Source organism: Onychomys torridus, chromosome 3, assembly GCF_903995425.1.
Source record: "Onychomys torridus chromosome 3, mOncTor1.1, whole genome shotgun sequence".
Taxonomy (NCBI): Eukaryota; Metazoa; Chordata; class Mammalia; order Rodentia; family Cricetidae; genus Onychomys; species Onychomys torridus.
In genome coordinates this window covers 158,922,445-158,946,394 of record NC_050445.1, presented here as the reverse complement: position 1 = coordinate 158,946,394, position 23,950 = coordinate 158,922,445, and the positions used below count along the sequence as shown (strand labels likewise).

Sequence of the window (23,950 nt, the reverse complement as noted above, 5' to 3'; positions counted from 1 at the left end):
TGGTGCAGAAATTTGAGAAAGGAATGATACTTGTAAAGAATTAATAGCTTGTGGCCTGGCACAGTGAGCCATGCCTTTCCTAACACTTAGGAGACAGAGGCAGGTGGATCGCTCTGATGTAAAGCAGGACTTTACACAGCAAGACCCTGACTCAAGCAGTGAAAAAAGGAAGGAAGAAATAGTAATGAGAAATAGAAAACATGATGACAACCAAGCAACTTTTTGGAGTTTCTTTTATTATACTGAGAAATCCAGAGAAGTACAAAGCCCCTGAAAGCAGAAGTGTTTCAGAGACACAGCATCTGCATAGGTACACTGTTGTCATTTTTGATGTTGAAACTGCTCATGAGTTCAGACTGCAGCACACTGCTCCTGAATTAAGAACGCCTCGATGAACCTATATGTCTGATATTTGATTAAATTCCCATAGATGTCTAGAATTCCAAGTTATGTTCTTTCTAGAGATTGATTAATTATGAAAAATTATTTTCAGGCCTCTGAAGAAAGGCAGGAAGCAAGCCTGAGCCACACACCCAAAGTTTAAATGTAGCAGCTGCTCAAAACCTGGTCATCTAGTGTTGTTTATTTTTGATAAATCAATGAAAACACATAATTCACCTTTAGAGACTGGTCAGGTCAGTCATAACAATGACCACGCCAGTGCTTCTATCCACTCAACTTCTCAGAAACAAGCTGATGTGAAGTTACACAAATCACCATGAGGCTTCAAAAGGTAATCCTTTACCAAACAGTGTCACCAGGCCACCTGAAGCTGTACTGTTTACCCCATGAACTTTGGGTAACCTACCACTTTTCCATGACTTTGGGTCATACATATTTTTCCATTCTACTTGTAATAAAATGATAGAGAATAAGTTAGATCCATTGATGGTTCTTCTAGATACTGCTCTGGCTCATCCTTGACCTGGAAACCAGCTGTTTAATCAGAAAACAAAAGCATCTTTCTAAGTCACAGCATCTACTAGAAGTCTAGTGATTGACACAATGGCCAGGACAAGCAGCCTGTCATGTTCCCTTTATTCAATGCCAATAGGCTCCATGGACCTTAGAGTACTCAGCTGCTTCTGGGCACAGGAGAGGAACAGCTTCAGAGTAGGCAGGCTTAATGACAGGGACGGGTTGGCCAGCGTGTCTCTATTCAATGTCAACAGGCTCCGTAGCTATGAGAGCACTTAGCTGCTTCTGGGCGCAGGACAGGAACAGCTCCAGGCTGGACAGGCTGCGTTGGCGGGTGACTTGATCTAGCTGTTGATTGTTTAGAAAGAGGAAGAGAGAGAGAGAAACTTCAGTTGGGAGAAAGCCAATACAATGCCAATGAGACCACCAGGAGTGGCTTTTTGTGTGAGAAGACTTGAAGCCCAGTGGGACTTCAACCATCCTGCCTGTGCAATCACTGTTGCTGGCCTATTATCTGGGCTGTGAGAGTGACATTATGCTCTCACAGCTGACTATGGCCTGCAGTTACCAGAGAAGTTGTAGGTAGACTATCAGAATGATTTTATAAAATATGAGTACAAATATGCTGGTTCTTAAAAAAGAGATCAAAACCCCTCAAAGATCCTATCGATCATACCACAGATGCACAGAACAGAAAGGAAATCAATCAGTTACATCATACTTGGAGCCAAGAGGGAATGTGAATAAGGTGACACTCTCAATTAGCAAGAGTTGTGTGGTGGAGAGGACTATGTTAAAAAAAAAAACAACAAAAACAAAAACAAAAAAAGCACCCCAAAAAACTAACAGGGTTGGGGAGATACCTCATCAGTTATCGTCAAGAGTAAGTGCTGCTTCTTCAGAGGACTAGAATTTGGTCCCCAGTACCTACAAAGAGAGGCTCATAACTGCCTGTAACCCCAGTACCAGGGAACCTGAGGCCCTCCCTCAGTGGACTCCGAGAGTACCCACATGCACATGCCTGCACCACACAGACACAAACACATGCATAAGTAAAAATAAAATCAATCTTTAAAAAATATTCAACAATGTTGAAACCTGTATGATCTATTTCTCCTATTAGGAGATTTTTAAATTAGGGTTAATTCAGTAGATCAACAGTGACCTAATGCAGTGATCAAAACCAGGTTTAGCAAACACAGTGATCTGGATGAGAACATTCTGGATGAAGATGATGTCACTAACGGTAGAGAAAGAAATATGCTAGCAATAAGAAGTTGGTGCTCACAGGTAAGATAAGGGGAGCCTTCAAGAGCACACTGTGGGGCTCTATTTTATAATAAGCACCCCTAAATCCAAGTGAGAGTTCTCTATCCAACTGCACTTAATAATCCACTGAAATTCAGGATGATTAGAAGCTGGAAGACAAAACTTTCAAAGTATCCAAGAGTCAGCTGACAAAAAATGTAATTTAGCAAAACAGTTGTGTAGAGGGACTGGGCTGGACAAGACACCCCTCAATTCTGGGAAGCTGAGGTTTTCATAAATGTACTGCAGAGTTCCGGCTCATCTTTCCTTCTCAACCTTTTTCTTCTTTTGTCATATGATGCCTCTGGATAGCTATAAAAACAAAGAGACATTCTTCCTACTCATAGGATCATAAACAACAGGACCCTTTAAGTTTTAGTCCCAGGTGAGCAGAGACATGGTCTGCCTTGCAAATGACTGTCTGGAAGGGTTAGACACTTGTCAAGTTTTCTGAAGATGACTGAACTGATCACAAGCCCAATAAGGGCCATGGCATCTACTGGGACATGGCTGTGTATCCTAAATTCCAAGAGCAACAGGAGGTCCAACCTCATCCAGAAGTTGGGATACTAAAAAGGCATTTTAATATGTGCAGGGCATGTGTATGTGTATATACACCCACCCACCCCCCCACCCACCCACCCCCACACACACAGTGTTGTCTTTGAAGCAATAAGAATACTTAAAATCCAAGTGTACACCATTCATATGAGAAGATGTTCAAAACTATCCTGGAAAAATTCAGTATGTGGAATTTTGTAGCTAGAATTTTCCTGCCTGGCCCATAGTCAGGACAAATCTCTCTTACCCACCAGTCCCACAGTTGCTCAAACCCAACCAAGTAAGCACACAGAGACTTATATTACTTATAAACTGTATGGCCGTGGCAGGCTTCTTGTTATCTACTTTTTTATCTTAAATTAATCCATTTCTATTAATCTATACTTTGTCATGTGGCTCGTGGCTTACTATTACCTTACATCTTCCTTGTCATGGCAGTGGCTGGCAGCATCTCTCCCCCAGCCTTCCACTTCCTAGAATTCTCTTCTCTCTTGTCTTGCCTATATACTTCCTGCCTGGCCACTGGCCAAACAGCATTTTATTTATACAGAGCGATATCCGCAGCAGAATTTCTATGGCATATAAGCCGATTACTCAGGTATTAATAGGTGTGACCAAGTTGCTTTCCAGAATGAGTATACCAAGTCATCAGTCCCCAGCATGAGAGGACCATGTCCTCATTCTGTTATATTAAACAGCTGCATTGTTCCCATGGTATGTTTACAGTTTAACACAGCTAGTAGATGTTTTAATACTCTAACACATGCAAGCCTGTGGTGGGATTCCTTGATGGATTATTGACATGGGAGCCCCACAACATTGTTGGTGGTGCTACCTGTGGATAGGTGCTCCTGGATTCTATAAGAAAGCAGGATAAGCAAGCCTATAAGCAGTGGTTCTCTGTGGCCTCTATATCAGTTACTTCTCCAGGTTCCTAACTTTACTGCCTTCAGTGATGAACTATGATGTGGAACTCTAAGGTGAAATAAATCTTTTCCTCCCAACCTGCTTTCAGTCAGTTAAAAAAAAAAATCAAAAACAAAAATAACAGAACAACAGAAACCCTTACAAAGACCTATGTAGAGTGCAGCTTGTAGCAACTGCTTAGGCCACAGACTGCTATCCAGAAGATGAACTGTGCTTCCTTTCCACATGTGCAGGTATCTGTCTTCACAGTTCTCCACTGTCTACTGTGTTCCTGGCCTCATTTGTCCCCACACAATGTTACACTATCTTACTACAGCTGAATAATACATCAACTATCACATATGGTCATTTAAAAAGAGGATTAACCAGTAGACACTTTTAACAAAATTAACATTTAAAAGGAAGAGACCAAATGGAGTTTTAAACTAATTTTTCAGAAAGCACCAAACAAGCATAATTCAGAAGTATATTATCTTCAGATGTAAACACAGGCAGAAGAGCCTTCCCTTTCCAGGTGGTTTGGAGATGGCTTCATGGGTGATTGCTTGACTTATGCTCCACTATCCATGCCAGCCTGAAAATGGACAAATACCCAGGACAGACATGATGGTGCATGCCTGTTATGCCAGCACTGGAGAGGTGGAAGCAGGGGGACCAGGAGTTCAAGGGCAGCCTCAGCTACATAAGGAGTTTGAAGCTTTGGGGCCAGAAGACTCTGCCTCAAAAATAAAACCACAACAAACAATAGCAACAAAACAAGAAAAAAAGCCTCCTTGAAAAATCTAAAGCTCAACCAAGAGCTCCATTCAAAACAAAGCTGATGCCTCTTCACAGGCATCAGATACAAGCATCATCATCTGAGTAAGGAAACTCAATGCTTAAACTAGCACCCCAAGTCTAAACCTCCATAGAAGTGAATGTCACCTTACCCGAGAAGTCTTTGCATGTTAAGATGGGTTCACACTGGATAAAGGTGGGCCCTAAATGCAACCAGGGATGCCTTCATAAGGGACACCAAGACACAACATAGAGAGGTGCAGCTTGGAGAAGACAGATGACAAGGACCATGGTATCCCCTGTGCCTGCAAGGAGAGCCTGGCTCAGTCATCTTGGCTTTGGGCTTCATGCCTCTGTCATAAATTGAGTAGCCTTTGACAGCTAGCTCAGGTGGGGTCCACTCCCTGGAAGGCATCTGTGTCACTACAGCTTCTCATCCTGTGTCCTATGGGGACCTCTGTGTCACTGTGGCTTCTATTCCTGTGTCCTATGCAGCTTTGTGCAGCAATGTATTCTATTTTTATAAGGGGCTTTCTGCTGAGTTTGGGAAATATAAAATTTCAAATGATTCTGCTAAATTTTTATTACTTTAGCTATTAGTATTCAAAGTCATAGGTTTCATTTTTGGCATTTCGAACAAAATTTGTTGATCTTCCTGTGACCTTTCACCCTCAGCTGACCCCATGTTCATGTCACATGTGTTTCATTATCTACCTCCTTTCCATACAACTTCTTTCTCCCATTTGTGGTCTTTGTTCAGACTTTATGGCCTACCCCCTCAGTCCCAAAGACACACATATTTGAACATTAACTGTTAGGATGAGTACATGACAGAGATCATGTGGTACTTTCCGCTCTCAGTCTGGGTTACTTTGCTTCATATAATAATTTCCATTTATTCTGCAAATTTCACTTTTCTTTATGGCTAAATAAAATTCCATTGTGGACATACACTACATTTTTTCATTATCCATCTGTCAACAGATCTCTAGGCTGACTACTTTCTTGCTGCTATGAATAAAGCAGAAATAAACAGGGATGCACAAGCATCTCTGTGGAGGAAACAGCCCTTAGGGTATGTGTCCGGGTAAGATGGAGCTAGGCCACATGTCAGTTATTGTAAAGACTTTTCTGTGAAACCTCCCCACCAACCATTGGTTGGCCCTTCTGACTGGAATGAGATAAAAGTGCAAAGTGGCTTTAATTTGCATTTCTGTCACGGATCAGGATGCAGAATACTTTTAAGTACTTGCTGGTTATTGTGTTCCTTCTTTGGAGAACTCTGCCCATCCCGTCAGTCCATTAGCAATCAGCAGGGTTTTCTATTTGCTTGTCTTGGTGTTTAATTTTTGTAGTTATTTATATATTCCAGACACTGAGCCCTTGTCTGCAACATGACTGGGAAATATTTTCTCCTATTCTGGAGGCCATCTGCTCTCACTTCTGACAGTTTCTTTTTCTGTGTGAGCTTGTAAATCTTAAGTACTCGTACCTGTCAATTCTTAGAGCTACTTCACGTGCTCCTAGCATCAAAGTTCTGCCTGTGTCTATAACTTCACGTGTTCTTCGTATGTTTTCTTCTAGCAGTTTCAGCATTTCAGGACTTAAATCAAGATCTCTGGTCCAACTTGAAATGATTTTTGTGCATAGTGAGAGATACGTATCTAACTTCATTCAACAATTTGACATCCATTTTTGTCACCACTGCTTGTTAAATTAGCTGCCCCAGTCCACCCTATGTGTCCTGGTGTTTGCGGGTTCATTTCTTTTTCCCATGATCCACTACTCTGGGTCACGCTGTTGTCGTCACTACTGCTGAGTGACAATCTGACATCGCGTACTGTAGTCTATCTAGCAGTATTGTTTCTGATTAGAACTTTTCTCGCTAATTCATGATCTTTTGTGTTTTCATATACATTTTAAGACTTTTCCCCTAGTTTTGTAAAGAATGCTACTGGGATTTTGAGAGGGTTTTCACTGAATATGTATATTACTTTTGGTAATATACTATTTTATGATATTAATTCTTCCAATCCAAGAGCATGAAAGGTAGTTCCATGGTCTAGTATCTTCTTCAATTTCTTTTATCAATGTCTTTTCATTGTAGAGGCTTTTCACTTTCTTGGTTAGGATTATTGCTGGGTATTTTATAAAATGTTCCTCTTAAATATTATCACTTAGAAATGTCTTAAGTAGGGTTACTATTACTATAATAGAACACCATGACCAAAGGCGAGTTGGGGAGGAAAGGTTTTATTTCATTTTATACTTCCAGGTAATAGTCCATCATCAGGAAACGTCAGGACAGACAGGAACTCAAGTCAGGAACCTGGAGGCAGAAACTGAAGCAGAGACCATGTAGGAGCCTTGTTCAAGGGCCTGTTCCTCAAGGTTTGCTCAGTCCTTGTTCTTATATCATCCAGGATCACTACACCCAGTGGGCTGGGCCCCCTCACAATCATTAAGTAAGAAAATGGCCCAAAGGCTTGCCCATAGGCCAATCTGATGTGAGCATTTTCTTAACTGTGAGTCCCCTTTCCCAAATGCCTCTAGCTTATGCCAAATTGACTAAAAATTAACCAGGATACAAAGTCCCTGAATGCCTCTAGAACAGGTAATATTTCCCTGACTTTTTAAACTTTATAATCCATGTATGTATAAAGCAAATTTTGAAAAAAATATCCTATGATCTTGTTTCTTCTGAAACAGTTCTTTTAGAGCCCAAACAAACAAATTGCAAATACATGGAGAACAGTGTTCGATTGCTCCTGGGATCACACAGTTACGGAACTTTAATAGTGAGACTGAACTGCTCAGTCTATCTTTCCCACATCACAGTATGAAAAACTGATGTTCAAGTTAAGAATCTAGGTTTGCATTCTCAATAGTCCTCTGCACTTAAAACACACACACACACACACACACACACACACACACACACACACACACCAAAACAAAACAAAACAAAACAAAACAAAACAAAACCAAAAACAATTCATTTCTTAAAAGGACATTTAAATACATCTGAGTTTGGCTGTTGTATATCAAGGAGAGTCTTCTGCCTTTGTTTTTGATGAGAGAGGTTCTTCAGAGGCTCATTCCAAAAGAACCTGCTCAAAGGCCAGAGAGATACTAAAAAGCTGTGGATGATGACACAATACCCAATCTGATTGAAGATCATGACCAACTTCCAGATGTGCCACACACACAGACATATACAGACAGACAGACAGACAGACAGACACACACACACACACACACACACACACACACACACACACACACACACACACGGACTAATGGACCCAGGCACAGCTATAAGATCCTGGACTTTTTGTTAGCCATCCACAAAGGGCTGATAAATGTGAAGACATGGAATTCTGTGTGGTCTGCACTGTGATGCTTTGACACTTCTGATGAATACTGCTACCTTCCCTTCCCTTCTTTCTCCTCACCAGAGTTGAGGAAACAATCAAGCTTTGTCTATAACATGTCCAGTTGCTTTAATAGAGGCTTCCTGGTACTACATCATGAGGGCCATGCCTGCTGTAAGGAGTTCTCTATTAAAAGAATTTCTCTCTATTGTTAGACAAATAAGTCTGATGTTAGTTAGAGTCCACAGTGTACATAAAGCTAAAGGTCAGACACAGAGCCCCTCTCTTGGAATGTATCTGTGACATTACTGTAAGTCATGATGATAGACACTGAATCAATCAGGGAAATTAATGTCACATAAGATACATGTTTAGAATAAATCACTATCTCAAAGATTCAACAGTCTGGGCAGTGGTTTGACCTTGAGGCAGTGCCAGTAGTCTTCATCTTGAACTTCAGAGTATGTGTGTCTGGCCTCTTCACCAGAACACTCACAGTCCACATCTACACTCTGTGATGACACCCAGCTCAGAGTTTATGTCTCCAATGTATCCCAGAAGTCACCACATAAAGAAGTCCTGTTCCAGAGGGACTACAGATGCTCACTGGGAGAAAATGAAAAATGGGTAAGCGGGTCCAGGGAGTCTAAACTGTACTGGCCACAACTGAAGGACTGTTGTTTTGTTTTAAGATGTCTTAGGGTAAAAACTTCTCTGTTCTGGAACCATCTAAATTAAGTTCTTACATCTAAGCAGTCTGCACTTTGTCTCAAACTATCATAGAGCCCACGGGGAATACAAACACTCACTTTTGCACTTTAGAATTTACATGCATGCACACACATCAGCATATAATCTTGCTCAACTTTACAGGATCAGTAGCAGTGCTTGGCCAGGAAAGAGTGCCTGGCAGTCGACACGGAATTGGCAGATAGTACATTCAATGTCAAGAACATGGCTCCCAATGAGAGCTCCAGAGAGCTAAGGGAGAAGCCTGGTTCCAACAGTTCTAGCTCTGCCAATGGCAATTACAACACAACCAAAACGTAAGGTCATGGATTTAAAGCTTACAAAAAGGAAAGCTTACTACTGCTTCCCACAGTGCCTCTGGCTGATTAGTCTGGACACCACCACTTGGGAGTATTTGAGGAACTGGCCACTGATCTCTTGAGGACCCAAGGAGCTGGACACTGATTCCCAGAGTCCAAGAAGCTAGACATGGCTTTCCTGACTGTCTGAGGAGCTGGACAGAGCTTCTCAGGGTGTTTCTGTCTCATGAGCCTGCCCCTAAGTCATGTCATGTTTTTATTCTCCTGGCAACTATATGAATGGGGCAATTGAGGCTTATAAAGGTTATGACTTGCCCAAATGGAAGAGCTGGGACTTAACACCAGGTGTGTGTGTGACACCCAAGCCTATCCTCCAACCTCAACATGGTACAGCCTTCTCAGATAAGAGCTTCAGTTATGACTGGGGGCCTTGGCACAGGGTCTATTTTGCTATAAATACACAGGGGCTCTTTATGTTGCATTACCCAAGTGCAAACACCTGTCAAGGAGCCAAAAACCTGGCAGATGCAGCTATTAAACAATACAACTGTCTTCCCTCCATAGAGGGTTCAGAAAGTTCCAGAAACTAACACACAAAAGGGCCCCTGAAAACACACTAGAAGCATTAAAAGACAATTCAGCTTATGAATATTCCATGAAAAGAATCATTGCCTTAAAAAAAATCTGGAAATGCCAGCAGCTATACAGAAAAACAGTGTAAAATTCCCTCCTACCCCATTCCTAAGGAAACAAAGGTTTTCAATTCAATTGTATTAAATTGAACTGTGTGGCACACCTTGCAGTGCACAGCCATCTTAAGCTGGGGTGACCTCTGCTCATTCATTTCTGCATTTTTACTGCCAGGAAAGAGGCTGGGTAGCCTGAGACCAACACGTCTCAAGGGGTGCATACTTGGTTAGGGATTCCAATTGCATAGTGCCCAAAACTGAGCCCATAAAGCACCACTGAATTGAGTGGAAGTTACTGTGAATAGATTCCCCCCCCCCCAACAAACACACCCTTTGAAACATTCTTCATTTTTAGGGATTTTACAATGTGTGCATGATTGTGAAATCTGATCACTGTCAACTATACCAACCACCTGGCACATTTTAGACAGACTTATGCTCCCAAGGGAATAACTAACTATCTTCCCTGCCATCCCTCACAGAATCACTGCTGCCTCCTGGCTAGACCTGGGAATAGAGAAACGATAGCCTCTCCATCCAGTGCAAGTAAAGGACGTTGGCTTTCACTCCATGCTAAACTTGGATGATACTGAAAATGTAACACTAAAAAGAGGGGCAGCATCTGCTCAGGCAGGGGTCTTTAAGGGATATTCTAGGAACAATGCACACATCTTGGGGTTACTCTTTGGCCCAGTGTGCTGTCTGTTGCTATGATAAACACCATGGCCAAAAACAACAATCATTTGTTTCAGCTGACAGTTGTGGTCCCTCATGGAAGGAAGTCAGGGAAGGAGCTCAAAGCAGGAACCTAGAGGCAGGAACTGAAGCAGAGGCCACAGAGGAGTGTTGCTTACTGGCTTGCTCCTAATGGCTCTGCTCAACCTGCTTTCATTATTATTATTATTATTATTATTATTATGTGTTTTAATTTTATACATCAGCCATGGGTTCCCCTGTCCTCCCCCCTTGTGCCCCCACACCCACCTTCCCACAGCCCCTCCCCTTCATTCCCATGTCCTCCAGGACCATGACACCCCTGAGGACTCATTTAAACCTGGTGGATTCACTACAGGCAGGTCCAGTCCCCTACTTCCAGGCTGAGCATGTGTCCCTGTGCAAACCCAAGGTTCCAAACAGCCAGCTCATGCTCCAAGGACAGGTCCCGGTCCCACAGCCTGGGAGCCTCCCAAACAGATCAACCTATTCAATTGTCTCACTTATCCAGAGGGCCTGATCCAGCTGGGGGCTCCTCAGCCGTAGGTTCATAATTCATGTGCTTCCATTCAATTGGCTATTTGTCCCTGTGCTTTTTGCAATCTTGGATTCAACAATTCATGCTCTTGCAGTCCCTCCTCCTTCTCCACAGTTAGACACCTAGAGCTCCACCTGGGGACTAGCCGAGGATCTCTGCATCCACTTCCATCAGTTATTGGATGAGAGTTCCAAGACGACTGCTCGAGTGTTTAGTCACCAGACTAGGTCAGATCAGGCCCTCCCTCGACCACTGCCAGCAGTCTACAGAGGATATATCATTGTGGATTTCTGGGGACCTCTCAAGCACTCTGCCTATTCCTATTCTCATGTGGTCTTCATTTATCATGGTCTGTTATTCCTTGTTCTCCCTTTCTGCTCTTGATCCAGCTGGGATCTCCTGCTCCCCTAAGCTTTCTTTCCCTCAAATCTTGCCCTTCATTACTCCCACTGTCATCCAGGTTGTTCATGTAGATCTCATCCATTTCTCTGTCATTGGGTGATCCCTGGGTCTTTCCTAGGGTCCCGTATTCTAGGTAGCCTCCCTGGAGTTGTGTAGCAGTCTAGTCATCTTTGTTTTACATCTAGTATCCTCCTATGAGTGAGTACATACCATGTTTGTCCTTCTGAGTCTGGGTTACCTCACTCAGGATGATTTTTTCTAGATCCATCCATTTGCCTGCAAACCTCATGATGTCATTGTTTTTCTCTGCTGAGCAGTACTCCATTGTGTATATGTACCATATTTTCTTTATCCATTCTTCAGTTGAAGGGCATCTAGGTTGTTTCCAGGTTCTGGCTATTACAAACAATGCTGATATCAACATAGCTGAGCAAATGCCCTTGTGGTATGATTGAGCATTCCTTGGGTATATGCCCAAGAGTGCTATAGCTGTGTCTTGGGGGAGATGGATTCCCAATTTTCTAAGGAAGTGCCATATTGATTTCCAAAGTGGCTGTACAAGCTTGCATTCCCACCAGCAGTGGAGGAGAGTTCCCCTTGCTCCACATCCTCTCCAGCATAAGCTGTCTTCTGTGTTTTTGGTCTTAGCCATTCTGACAGGTGTAAGGTGGTATCTCAGAGTTGTTTTGATTTGCATTTCCTGGATAATTAGGGATGTTGAGCAATTCCTTAAATGTCTTTCAGTCATTTGAACTTCCTCTGTGGAGAATTCTCTGTTTAGTTCTATAGCCCATTTCTTAATTGGACTGTTGGGCATTTTGATATCTAATTTCTTGAGTTCTTTATCTATTCTGGATATCAGCCCTCTGTCAGATGTGGGGTTGGTGAAGACCTTTTCCCATTCTGTAGGCTATTGCTTTGTCTTGTTGACCGTGTCCTTTGCTCTACAAAAGCTTCTCAGTTTCAACAGGTCCCATTGATTGATTGTTTCTCTCAGTGTCTGTGCTACTGGTGTTATATTTAGAAAGTGATCTCTGGTGCCAATGCGTTCAAGAGTACTTCCTACTTCCTCTTCTATCAATACAAAGGAGTAATGAAACAGAGTTGGTTCTTTGAGAAGATCAACAAGATAGACAAGCCCTTATCCAAACTAACCAAAAGACAGAGAGAGAGCATCCAAATTAACAAAATCAGAAATGAAAAGGGGGACATAACAACAGACATTGAGGAAATCCAGAGAATCATCAGGTCATACTTCAAAAACCTCTACTCCTCAAAACTGGAAAATCTAAAAGAAATGGATAATTTTCTGGATAGGTACCACATACCTAAGTTAAATCAAGCCCAGACAAACTATTTAAATAGTCCAATAACCCTTAAGGAAATAGAATCAGTCATTAAAAGTCTCCCAACCAATAAAAGCCCTGGACCAGATGGTTTCACTGCAGAATTCTACCAGATCTTCAAAGAAGACTTAATACCAGTACTCTTTAAATTATTCCACACAATAGAAGCAGAAGGAATATTACCACACTCCTTCTATGAGGCTACAATTACCCTGATTCCTAAACCAAACAAAGATGCAACAAAGAAAGAGAACTACAGACCGATCTCCCTCATGAACATTGATGCAAAAATACTCAATAAAATTCTGATGAACAGACTCCAAGAATACATCAAAACAATTATCCACCATGATCAAGTAGGCTTCATCCCAGGGATGCCAGGGTGGTTCAACATACGAAAGTCTGTCAATGTAATACACCATATAAACAAAGTCAAAGAAAAAAAAAACACATGATCATCTTACTAGATGCAGAAAAGGCATTTGACAAAATCCAACACCTCTTCATGATAAAGGTCTTGGAGCGATCAGGAATACAGGGAACATACCTAAACATAATAAAGGCAAACTACAGCAAGCTAACAGCGAACATCAAATTAAATGGAGAGAAATTCAAAGCAATACCACTAAAATCAGGAACAAGGCAAGGTTGTCCCCTCTCCCCATACTTATTCAATATAGTACTTGAAGTTCTAGCCAGAGCTATAAGACAACACAAAGAGATTAAGGGGATACAAATTGGAAAGGAAGAAGTCAAGCTCTCCCTATTTGCAGATGACATGATAGTATACATGAGTGACCCCAAAAATTCAACCAAGGAACTGATATAGCTAATAAAAACCTTCAGCAACATAGCAGGATACAAGATCAACTCAAAAAAATCAGTAGCCCTCCTATATAAAATAGACAAACAGGCTGAGAAGGAAATCAGAGATACATCACCCTTTACAATAGCCACAAATATAAAATACCTTGGGGTTACTCTAACTAAGCATGGGAAGGACCTATATGACAAGAACTTTAAGTCCCTGAAAAAAGAAATTCAAGACGATGACAGAAAATGGAAAGATCTCCCATGCTCATGGATAGCCAGGATTAACATAGTAAAAATGGCGATCTTACCAAAAGCAATCTACAGATTCAATGCAATCCCCATCAAATTACCAACACAATTCTTCACAGATCTGGAAAGATTAATACTCAACTTCATATGGAAAATCAAAAAACCCAGGATAGCCAAAAGAATCCTCCTGTACAATAAAACAACCTCTGGAGGCATCACGATCCCCGACCTCAAGCTCTACTATAGAGCTACTGTAATAAAAACAGCTTGGCACTGGCATAAAAACCAACATGTGGAATCGAATTGAAGACCCTGACATTAACCCGCACACCTATGAACATATAACTTTTGACAAAGAAGCCAAAATTGTACAATGGAAAAAAGAAAGCATCTTCAACAAATGGTGCTTGCATAACTGGATGTCAATGTGTAGAAGGCTGCAAATAGATCCATATCTGTCACCATGCACAAAACTTAAGTCCAAGTGGATCAAAGACCTCAACATAAATCCTGCTTTCTTATACAATCCAGGACCACTTGCCCAGGGGCAGCACCTCCAACAGTGAGCTGGGCCTTTCCACATCAATTATTAATGAAGAAAATGATCCCACAGACTTGCCTACAGGAAATCTAATGGAGGCACTTCCTCAATTGAGGCTCCTCTTCCCAGATAACCCTAGCTTATGACAAGCCCAAAAAACCCAACCATGGTTTCTATGGCTAGCAGAAGGAAAGGAAAAGTCACCAGAGCTCAAGAAAGGGTCTTACAGGGGACATCTGTGCTTCCCCAGTTCTGTTCTTGTGTTTTCCTCACCCCACCTTTTAAAATGTACTTGCTGGCGCCTGAACCGGCACTCTGGAAGGAATGATACAGTTAGGTGCTGTAGGCAGAATGGATGCATAGAGTACTAAACAGAAAGGGCATCGAGTCCCAAGTCCCTGACTGGAGAGGGTACAAGACATCTGTGCTTCTCTCACTGTAGGTTCCCTCGTATGCTGCTGCCACGTTCAGTCTGTGATCTGAGAAATTTAAACGTTACATGATAAGGGAGCTCACTTCCCAGAAGTGAAAGTTTAACTTTGGCCTTATTTTTTAAGATTTTATTGATGGATCTGTTGGAGTATATACAGGTGTGTGTGTGTGTGTGTGTGTGTGTGTGTGTGTGTGTGTGTGTGTGTGTGTATGTGTAAGAGAGACAGAGAAACAAAGAGAGAAAGAGAGATTACTTGTCCATCAGGTCCTAAAAAGCATGTTGCAGTCCTTATATGTTGGTCCCTTGAAGCTAGAGTTAAAGGCATCTATGAGCCAGTTGATGTGGATGCTGGGATCTGAACACCAGTATTCCTGGCTGAGCAGCAGATGCTGTAGAATCTAAGCCATTTCATCAGCCTTGAAAACTCAGCTTTTAGATCATGAACAAGAACATGTGGACGGGTGCAACATCTTAAATGTATAAGACTGGAGTTTTTGCTGAGCTATAAAATTTAATTTTGGGGTTGAACAAGCAATCATTAGCACATAATTCTGGTAATAATTCAGAAGTCTGAGAAGGGAGCTGTGTGTGGTATCACATGCTTGTCGTATCAGGACTTGACAGGCTGAGGGGTGAAGATCACCAAGGCCAGCCTGGACTACATAGTGAGTTTCAGGGGAGCCTAAGCTGAAGAGAGATCAAGGAAGCAATGATGCTTCTTTGTCTTCTAATGTCTGTTGGGATTTATGAACCTATGGTGAGCCTGGCATAGAAGCTCTGACACGTGTTCTTTCCTCCTATTTCAGTACTGTTCTTTCTTGTCAACTAAGTAACTATGACCTACTAGTTTGATTTTTATGCATCCAACACAAGCTATAAAGAGCATTCCCCAAAAACAAAACAAATAAAACCAGCCTCTTCCCCATTACTATATTTCCAGATGGTAACACTTCCCACTTCTCTTTTATATTTTATGGGTGAAAAGGATGGAAAAAGAAGCTGGCAAAACTACTTAAACCTTTGCCTGTAACAACCAGGCTCTCCCAACATTCTAGTCCATTGGTACTGGGAGATAAGATTAATACGGGGTAGGGATACTCCTGGAAAATGAGTGAAAAGCCAGGCCTACCTTCAGGTCACCACTGTCTGTGGGTGCAGGTTTACTCTCTAAGGACCCAATTAGTTAAGGTGATAAAGCAAAGACAGAGAACCTCTTTTCTTCTGTGCCTTAATGTAAACACATGACATTATGCAGGGAACAGAAGGGGTGAGTCCTCTAAAGAACATGTGGCAAGTCACCTGAAGACTGCCAGAAGGAAATTCCAAGATGCAACTTCTCTCAAAGACAGGCCCTTTTACGGTATCAGTATCATTGTGCTTAGATGCAAACTAAAGTTCTTCTGAATGAGAGACACAATTTTAAGTCTTTGGAAAAGTCCAGTACACAGAACACAACCATATATGTTAAGATCTGTTCAACATCAACATGGCAAGCTGCCAATCTAGTCTTATGGTTTCTGAGCAACTGGAGATCTCCTCTACTTCTTTAGGAAAATATAGCATAAGAGGCTCTAACAGGTTCCCATTTCAGGGATCTTTATTTTTCCAAAGAAAGTACAGAAGTTTATTTGCAGAGGGCATGTTTAAGAATTCAAACCTTACAAATACATCATAGTCTTTGGGTGATAGAAGCAGTTTAGATAAAAATAAAGTAATGTCTAGCCTTGCCCAGTTGGGTTAGGCATAAAAGAAATGGGGTAAAGCAGGGATAATGTCTAGGGAGGAAGACCACCATTATGCCTCACTGCTCACCCAGGAGAGAACTTGCTAAGGCACTTTCCTCAAACGTAGGATAAAGGCAGGGTGACCAACATTCAGCAGTTCATAGCTTAGTCTAAGGGCACCAATATGGTACTAATTCTCCCAGGGGTCCTGACCTGAAGCTGAGACACATTTGGGACTTGCTCAGGGGAAGGGTGTGGTTCCCAAGAGTGACAGGAATAGTTTCTGCATCTATCCTGTTCAGAGGAAATGAAATCACAAGTGCCTAGTCATAGATGGGTCACATCCCAGAAGCCACGGGCAGCTGGCTGGTATTTCTGTGCTTTGTGAGACTGACTCCATATCACTCATCATCATTTCAAAGGGCTTCCTGAACTGCAAATACCAGCTGTTGATTTAAAACTCTTCACAAAGGCCGCATGGGATCAGCACCCAGCTTCATGAACTCTTTTCAGTGGAAGGTGAAAAGAGAAGGGAAGCATTGGCCAGACTACGCTTTTTGTTCCACTTTCTTGTTCTACACACAGGGAGATGGAGGCAATGGGAAGCTCCCATCTGAGACTGTGGTATTGCTCACTTGTAACCCCAGCACCTGGGAGGCTGAAGCAGGGGGATTAGTGTGAGTCTGAGGCCAGCCATGGCTACAAAGTGAAACCCTGTCTCAAAAATCAAAGCAAAACATATCAGAGTCCTTGTCTGGGAATCAGCCAAGTCTGGCCTCATACCACCCCATTGAGCAGAGCTGGTTAGTTACCTCTCTAAAGAAACTCATCCAGTTCTGTAAAACGAATGAGTAACACAGCAAAAGACTACTCCATTCCCCAAATACATGATTATATGAAGGACCTTGGAAAGATGGTTCAACAACCTGTGCTGCCCTTCCCAGAGGACTAGAATTCACTTCCCATCACCCACATGATGGCTTACAACCTCTTGCAACCACAGTTCCAGGAGGATCTAATGCCCTCTTTTGGTCTCTGTAAGCACACAGTCCATACATATATTCGGGGCACAGTACACATAAAAAATTTAATACTTTTTAAAATATATGAAAACATTTATGAACACAAACAATTGATCAGAAAAATATCTCCAAATACTCCTAAGTGACAAAGACTGCAAAGGATGTCAGTTGTCCAGATCAAACAGTAAAGCTACAGGAGGGGCTGAAAAAAACATCTTGATGATGATGATGATGATGATGATGATGATGATGATGATGACAGTAAAAATAATATCCATGAGGCAAGAAGTAGGGAACATTACTAAGGGTCATTATAATGCCTGATTATTCTAAACATATGTATGTATGTATATATATATATATATATATATATATATATATAGTTTTTTAATATATATATTATTTTATAATTAACTTAATTTCACATATCAGCCACAGATTTCCCTGTCTTCCCTTCTCACACCCCCAGTCCTCCTCCCCAATCCATCCCCCATTCCCACTTCCTCCAAGGCAAGGTCTCCCCTGGGGAGTCAGCCCAGACTGGTAGACTCAGTCAAGGCAGGTCCAGTCCCCTCCTCCCTATACCAAGGCTGAGCAAAGTGTCTCAGCATAGGCCCCAGGCTCCAAAAAGCCAGCCCAAGCACCAAGGACAGGTCCTGGCTCCACTGCCTGGGGGCCTCCTAAACAGTTCAAGCTAGTCAACTGTCTCACTTATCCAGAGGGCCTGATCCAGTTCCATGGGGGCTCCTCAGTTTTGGTTCACAGTTCATGCATTTCCATTTGTTTGGCTACTTTTCCCTGGGCTTTTTCCAATCATGGTCTCAACATCTCTCGCTCATACAATCCCTCCTCTCTCTCACTGATTGGACTCCTGGAGCTCCACCTGGGGCTTGGCCTTGGATCTCTGCATCCACTTCCATGAGACACTGGATGAGAGTTCTATCATGACAGCCAGAGTGTTAGGTTATCTGATCACCAGAGCAGTTCAGCTCAGGCACTCTCTCGACCATTGCCAGTAGTCTATAGTGGAGGTATCTTTGTGGATTTCTGAGGACCTCTCTAGCACTCTGCTTCATCCTATTCCCCTGGGGTCTTCATTGATCATGGTATCTCTCTCCCTGTTCTCCCACTCTGCTCCTGATCAAGCTGGGACCTCCCACTCCCCTAAGCTCTCTTTCCTCTGACCCTTGCCCTCCATTACCCCCTTCTCCCCTTGTTTGCTCATATAGCTCTCATCCATTTCTCTGTTGTTGGGTGATCCCTGTGTCTTTCTCAGGGTCCTCTTTACTAGGTAGCCTCCCTGGAGTTGTGAGTTGCAGTCTGGTTATCCTTTGACAGGATAGCCAAAAGAATCCTGTACAATAAAACAACCTCTGGAGGCATCACGATCCCTGACTTCAAGCTCTACTATGAAGCCACAGTAATAAAAACAGCTTGGTACTGACATAAAAACCAACATGTGGACCAATGGAATCGAACCGAAGACCCCGACATTAATCCACATACCTATGAACATACGATTTTCGACAAAGAAGCCAAAACTGTACAATGGAAAAAAAGCATCTTCAAGAAATGGTGCTAGCATAACTGGATGTCAACATGCAGAAGATTGCAAATAGATCCTTATCTGTCACCGTGCACAAAACTTAAGTCCAAGTGGATCAAAGACCTCAACATAGATGCAGTTACTCTGAACTTGATAGAAGAGAAAGTAGGAAGTAGTCTTGAACACATTAGCACAGGAGATCACTTCCTAAATATAACACCAGTAGCACAGACACTGAGAGAAACAATAAACGGGACATCTGAACTGAGAAGCTTTTATAGGGCAAAGGACATGGTCAATAGAACAAAACGACAACCAACAGAATGGGAAAAGATCTCTACCAACCCACATCTGACAGAGGGCTGATATCCAGAACATATAAAGAACTCAAAAAATTAGACATCAAAATACCCAATAGTCCAATTTAAAAAAAAAAAAAGAACATATACTTCTAAATGACACACACCTCAGGATAACCTTTAGTAATAAAAGAAGTACATTTGAGAGATACATTTATCAAATAAGATATCAAAAGTAGTTATAAGGCAACCAAGGCATACGTAGAAAATGAACAAATTTACTGTAAAAATAAAGACTATTTGGTTTGCAGACAGAACCACTTCTTTTTTGTTTGTTTGTTTTTGTTTTTCCAGACAGGATTTCTCTGTGTAGCTTTGGAGCCTGTCCTGGATATCACTCTATAGACCAGGATGGCCTTGAACTCAGAGATCCACCTGGCTCTGCCTCCTGAGTGCTGGAATTAAAAGTGTGCACCACCACTGCCCCGCCCAAAACTGCTTCTACCTGACATGGAATAAGGTGGGTACAATTGTACAAACTGAAACAAAGCAGGAGGGAGCTAGTGGAAATATCTGACCAGAATACCATGGAATAATTAAAAGTCGGGGACTCAATGGGAGCATGACACAGACATGTGCCGAGTTATAATATAAATGAAGCGTGTTTGTGACTATTAGAGAGATGCATGGTGGACGTAACTCCCAGATGAAAAACAGTGCTAGGGCCACCACCACTAATCAACACCACAACTGGGGGGCACGGAAATTGTAGCAAGAATCTTAGAAGTTCTTATTAATAAAAACAAACCTAGTGCCAGTTATTGGGGTGAATGCTGGAAGGTCAGAGAAGCAGAACAAGCCACAGCTACCTCGCCTCACCAGCTCCTCAGCTGATCCTGTTTCCTCAGATTGGATGCCTCTCAGTTCTCATCAGCTGAACTGTGCTGCTCAAAAGCCTGAAAGCTTAACCTGCTATATAGTTCCTCGTTCTCACACCTTAAATACCTCTCTGCCTCCTGCCATTACTTCCTGGGATTAAAGGTGTGAGTCAGCATGCTTGGCTGTTTCCAATGTGGCCTTGAACTCACAGAGATCTAGGTGGATCTATGCCTCTGGAATGCTAGAATTAAAGGCGTGTGCCTAACCTCTACATTTAATATTGTGGCTGTTCTGTTCTTTGTCTCCAGATAAGTTTATTAGAGTGTACAATATTTTGGGGAACACAATACCACCACAGTAACTACAGGTGCCAGTAAAGATCTGCATGTGTTCTGATTAATTCTTCAAAGGACAGGATTTCCAGCCCATGGTGCTTCTGTCATGACTGTGACCATCACTCTTTTAGGTTTCTTATCTACATCCTCCCATTACCACCTTAAAAATATGCTAATGTATTCTTTTTGAAGATACATTTACATTATTCCTGATCTTAATGAATGTCTGTATGTGTCCTCCAGCCCTCCTTTCATGTCTGATACTGTATCTTAGCCAAAAAATACCAGGAGATGATGCTATCTTACATCCCAGACATGGATATGTTCATTTTAATTAAAAATAACTGCTATCATCATAAATCTATCTACCCTTTCTAGGGATTAAAAAGATATGTGAGTACCTTCAACACAAACTCAGATATTACAGTAATTAAAGGTTGTTCAATTTTAATACACATTTTATTTGACACATTTAAAATATTTGATAAAATATTCAAACCTCCATCAAATTCATTTTCTCATTTACTTTTTCTGATACTATTCAATTTTCTTCATATCTTGCTCAACTTTTTTGCTGTTCTGTCTGTCTTCTCTTAGAGACTCACCCACAGCACACCTTTGTGCTCCGAATTCCCTGTGTCTGGGATGCTCTTCCATACTTAACCCCTCTGTTCACATCTCTTCTTACATGTTGGCTCAGTTCACTAAGAAAGCCTCTCTCATTCCTCCCTCCCAACTCATTGTGTTGGTTTTCCCAAGGCCATCTCAAAATACCAAATTTTGCTTTCTGTTGATGTTTTATGAGCTCTCTAAGGAAATAGGGATTCTTGTATATTTACTTCTATGGTTTCAAGGGCTAGAGTACTCCCTGGCTCAGTGGGCATGGTGCAGCTGGGGCAGCTTTCTCTAGGCTCCATGTTTGGGTCCACATCTAGAAGACTAAATGGCTAGGTGCTTATTATGGTTTGAATATGAAGCATCCCTCAAAAAGACAATGTATGCATTGGTCCTGATACAATGCTCACATGTGGGGATGTTGATCCTGATGTGATGCTTGTGTGTGGGAAGGTTGTCCTGTTACAATGCTCACATGTGGGAAGTTTGGTTATGATGTGACACTCATATGGGAAGGGTTGGATCTGATGTTTGAAGGTGGCACTGTGGGAAAGCAAGTATATCATGAGAACTTTGATCTCATAAATGGATTAATTCATGAATGGATTTATAATCTGATAGCAGTACTGGGTACTGGTAGATAAAAGAGGTGCACCTAGTTAGAAGTAAACTTCACATCATGTGGATCTCACTTTCTCTGGGATCATAGTTTAGCATCTTTTGGTTCACAGCTAAAAGGCTCAAGTCCCTATGGTGGGAGTGATTTTTGTCTATCAGCATATGACAAATGTTTGTAGAGGGCAAGACAAGATATTTTAGGCTTTAAGAGTCACTGAGCCACTGTCATAATAGCCAGTTCTGCACCTGGGTCTTGCAGACAGCCACAGATAACATAGACTACAGGGCCACAGGAGTCCATTAGGGATGCTCCTCCACACAGGGCCACAGGAGTCCCTCAGGGATGTTCCCTCCACTGCCTCAGTTCTGTCATATTTTAGTGTCATCTTTAGAGTGAGATTCTGACTTTTCCTGAAGTTTTTGTTTCTCTCCTACAAAGTGGGGATTGTATAGCTGACTTCTGGGCTTGCAGGAAGGGAGAAGCATGACAGTGTTCTGGAAACAAGGTCTCTGGGGAGTCACACACACCAAACGCACAACAGCTGTGTTGAACATGCTGCCTTGCCATCTCCAGAGTTGATTTCCTCTTTCTAGTGGCAACTCCAATTTCATTTGGGGAATTCATTCTTTCTCTGTGGACTGCAATTAGGAGTCTGCTTGTCTTTCCCAACTAATCCAATTGGGTTAGAGACTCTGGAGAATGAGGGTTAGCGGTGGTGGTGGTGGTGGTGGTGGTGGTGGTGGTGGTGGCGGCGGCGGCGGCGGCGGCGGCGGCTAGCTTTGTCCATTCTTATTTGTCATTCAGAGGCCATCATTAATGTTGCTACCTCTAGTTTCCAAGCCGTCTTGCTTCATTACCTCTTAACAAGTCTGGTGTACAGATGCCAGTCAACTCTTTCAGGAAGTTCCCACTTCCTAGAATTGGGCAGGTCCAGTTTCTAACACTTGAAAGCAAAGAACCAGGACTCTGAATGGCTGTGTCTCAGCATCAAATCTTTAATTTAATTAATGTTGAACTAAATTAAATAGAAGTGAGATTTAGTGACATCTTTACATTCACAACCACCTACTGCTTTGCTTCTGATTTCAGCCCCAGTACACATCACAGAAGGCAAAATCTACAAAGGAATCCAATCCTCCAACAGAGAAGCTTCCAGAGGCCCAAAGGTGCCAACAATTGGCACTGACTGTTCTCTGTGGAGCCCTGGGCATAAGGGGCTTCAAGGAACACAAGGCCAGTGTTCAAGGCACCATGCTACAGGCACACCTGAGATCTTACCTAGGTGTCTCTTGGATGTGGAGGCCAGTTTGGGCTATAGCATGTGTTCCAAGGCAGCCTGAGCTAAAATGTGAGACCTTGTCTCAAAAACAAGCATGAGAAAAGCAAAAAAACCAAAAAAGGTTGAAACAATTGTCAAGAATAAAATGTGTAGAAGGAAATGATTATCATAATAAACAAAGTAATACTAGTTTCGTAGAGGGCATCAAGATTTTGAATGTCTACATAATGTATGCCCCCTTTCCTAGGAAGTATTTCACCATCTGGTGATACAATTCCAGGAGGTCACTGTCTTCTACCAATGAGCAAATCTGCATCTATGGGAAGTGAGGAAATCAAAGTTTGAAGGACTTCAGGTATTAACAATCTGATCCTGCTATTGAAACAAGCAATGCACTGATCTAATGGAGACTTTTTGGTTTTCAGAAAGACACTGTAGACATCCTGTGTTAGTATCTTATTCTTATTTATAATTTAAAAACATCCAAGGATCCCCATTTCAGCAGGTACTTTTTATACCCATTATTTAAAACCTGCAGAGATTTTGAATATACTCACTTCAAACTTGACACTCATTGGCAGGACAAACACACATGCACACCTAGGTATGCACACTCATGGTTCTCGGACAAACACAGTCACATGAACACACACAAAAGCATCATACACATGCATAAACATACAGGCATGAACACACACAGGTGCACACACACATAGGCACACACCTTAGACCCTGTGGGGAGTTTGCAGGGATGAAAGGCAGGCACAAGGTCTCCCTGTTTCCTACATAAAAGCATTATTAGCTCATTCTTTCCTAGGGCAAGTTCAGTGTCAACCACTTTTTAATAAATGACATGGCAGGCTTTTCTCATTTTGTAAACTGGTCTAGTTTCCATTTTAATCAACCACACTTGCAACTTTATATATTTAATTACTTCCAAGGGTAGTCTCTTTCCTTAGCTTTAGTTAGTGCCTACTACTCTAAGCCTGTACC

At 42.1% G+C, this 23,950-nt stretch overlaps 1 protein-coding gene across 4 annotated transcripts in view; it reads right to left on the bottom strand.

The window, feature by feature from the left end:
* Nucleotides 1–216: 216 nt before the first annotated feature.
* Ccdc91 (coiled-coil domain containing 91) overlaps nucleotides 217–23,950 on the bottom strand; it is a 187,406-nt gene continuing 163,672 nt past the window's right edge. For all 4 annotated transcript variants that reach the window (XM_036182394.1, XM_036182395.1, XM_036182393.1 and 1 more), the window contains one exon: nucleotides 217–1,266. In XM_036182394.1, coding sequence (XP_036038287.1) covers nucleotides 1,156–1,266 — 111 coding nt within the window. In that variant the 3' untranslated portion in view covers nucleotides 217–1,155. The remainder of the gene's footprint in view (nucleotides 1,267–23,950) is intronic.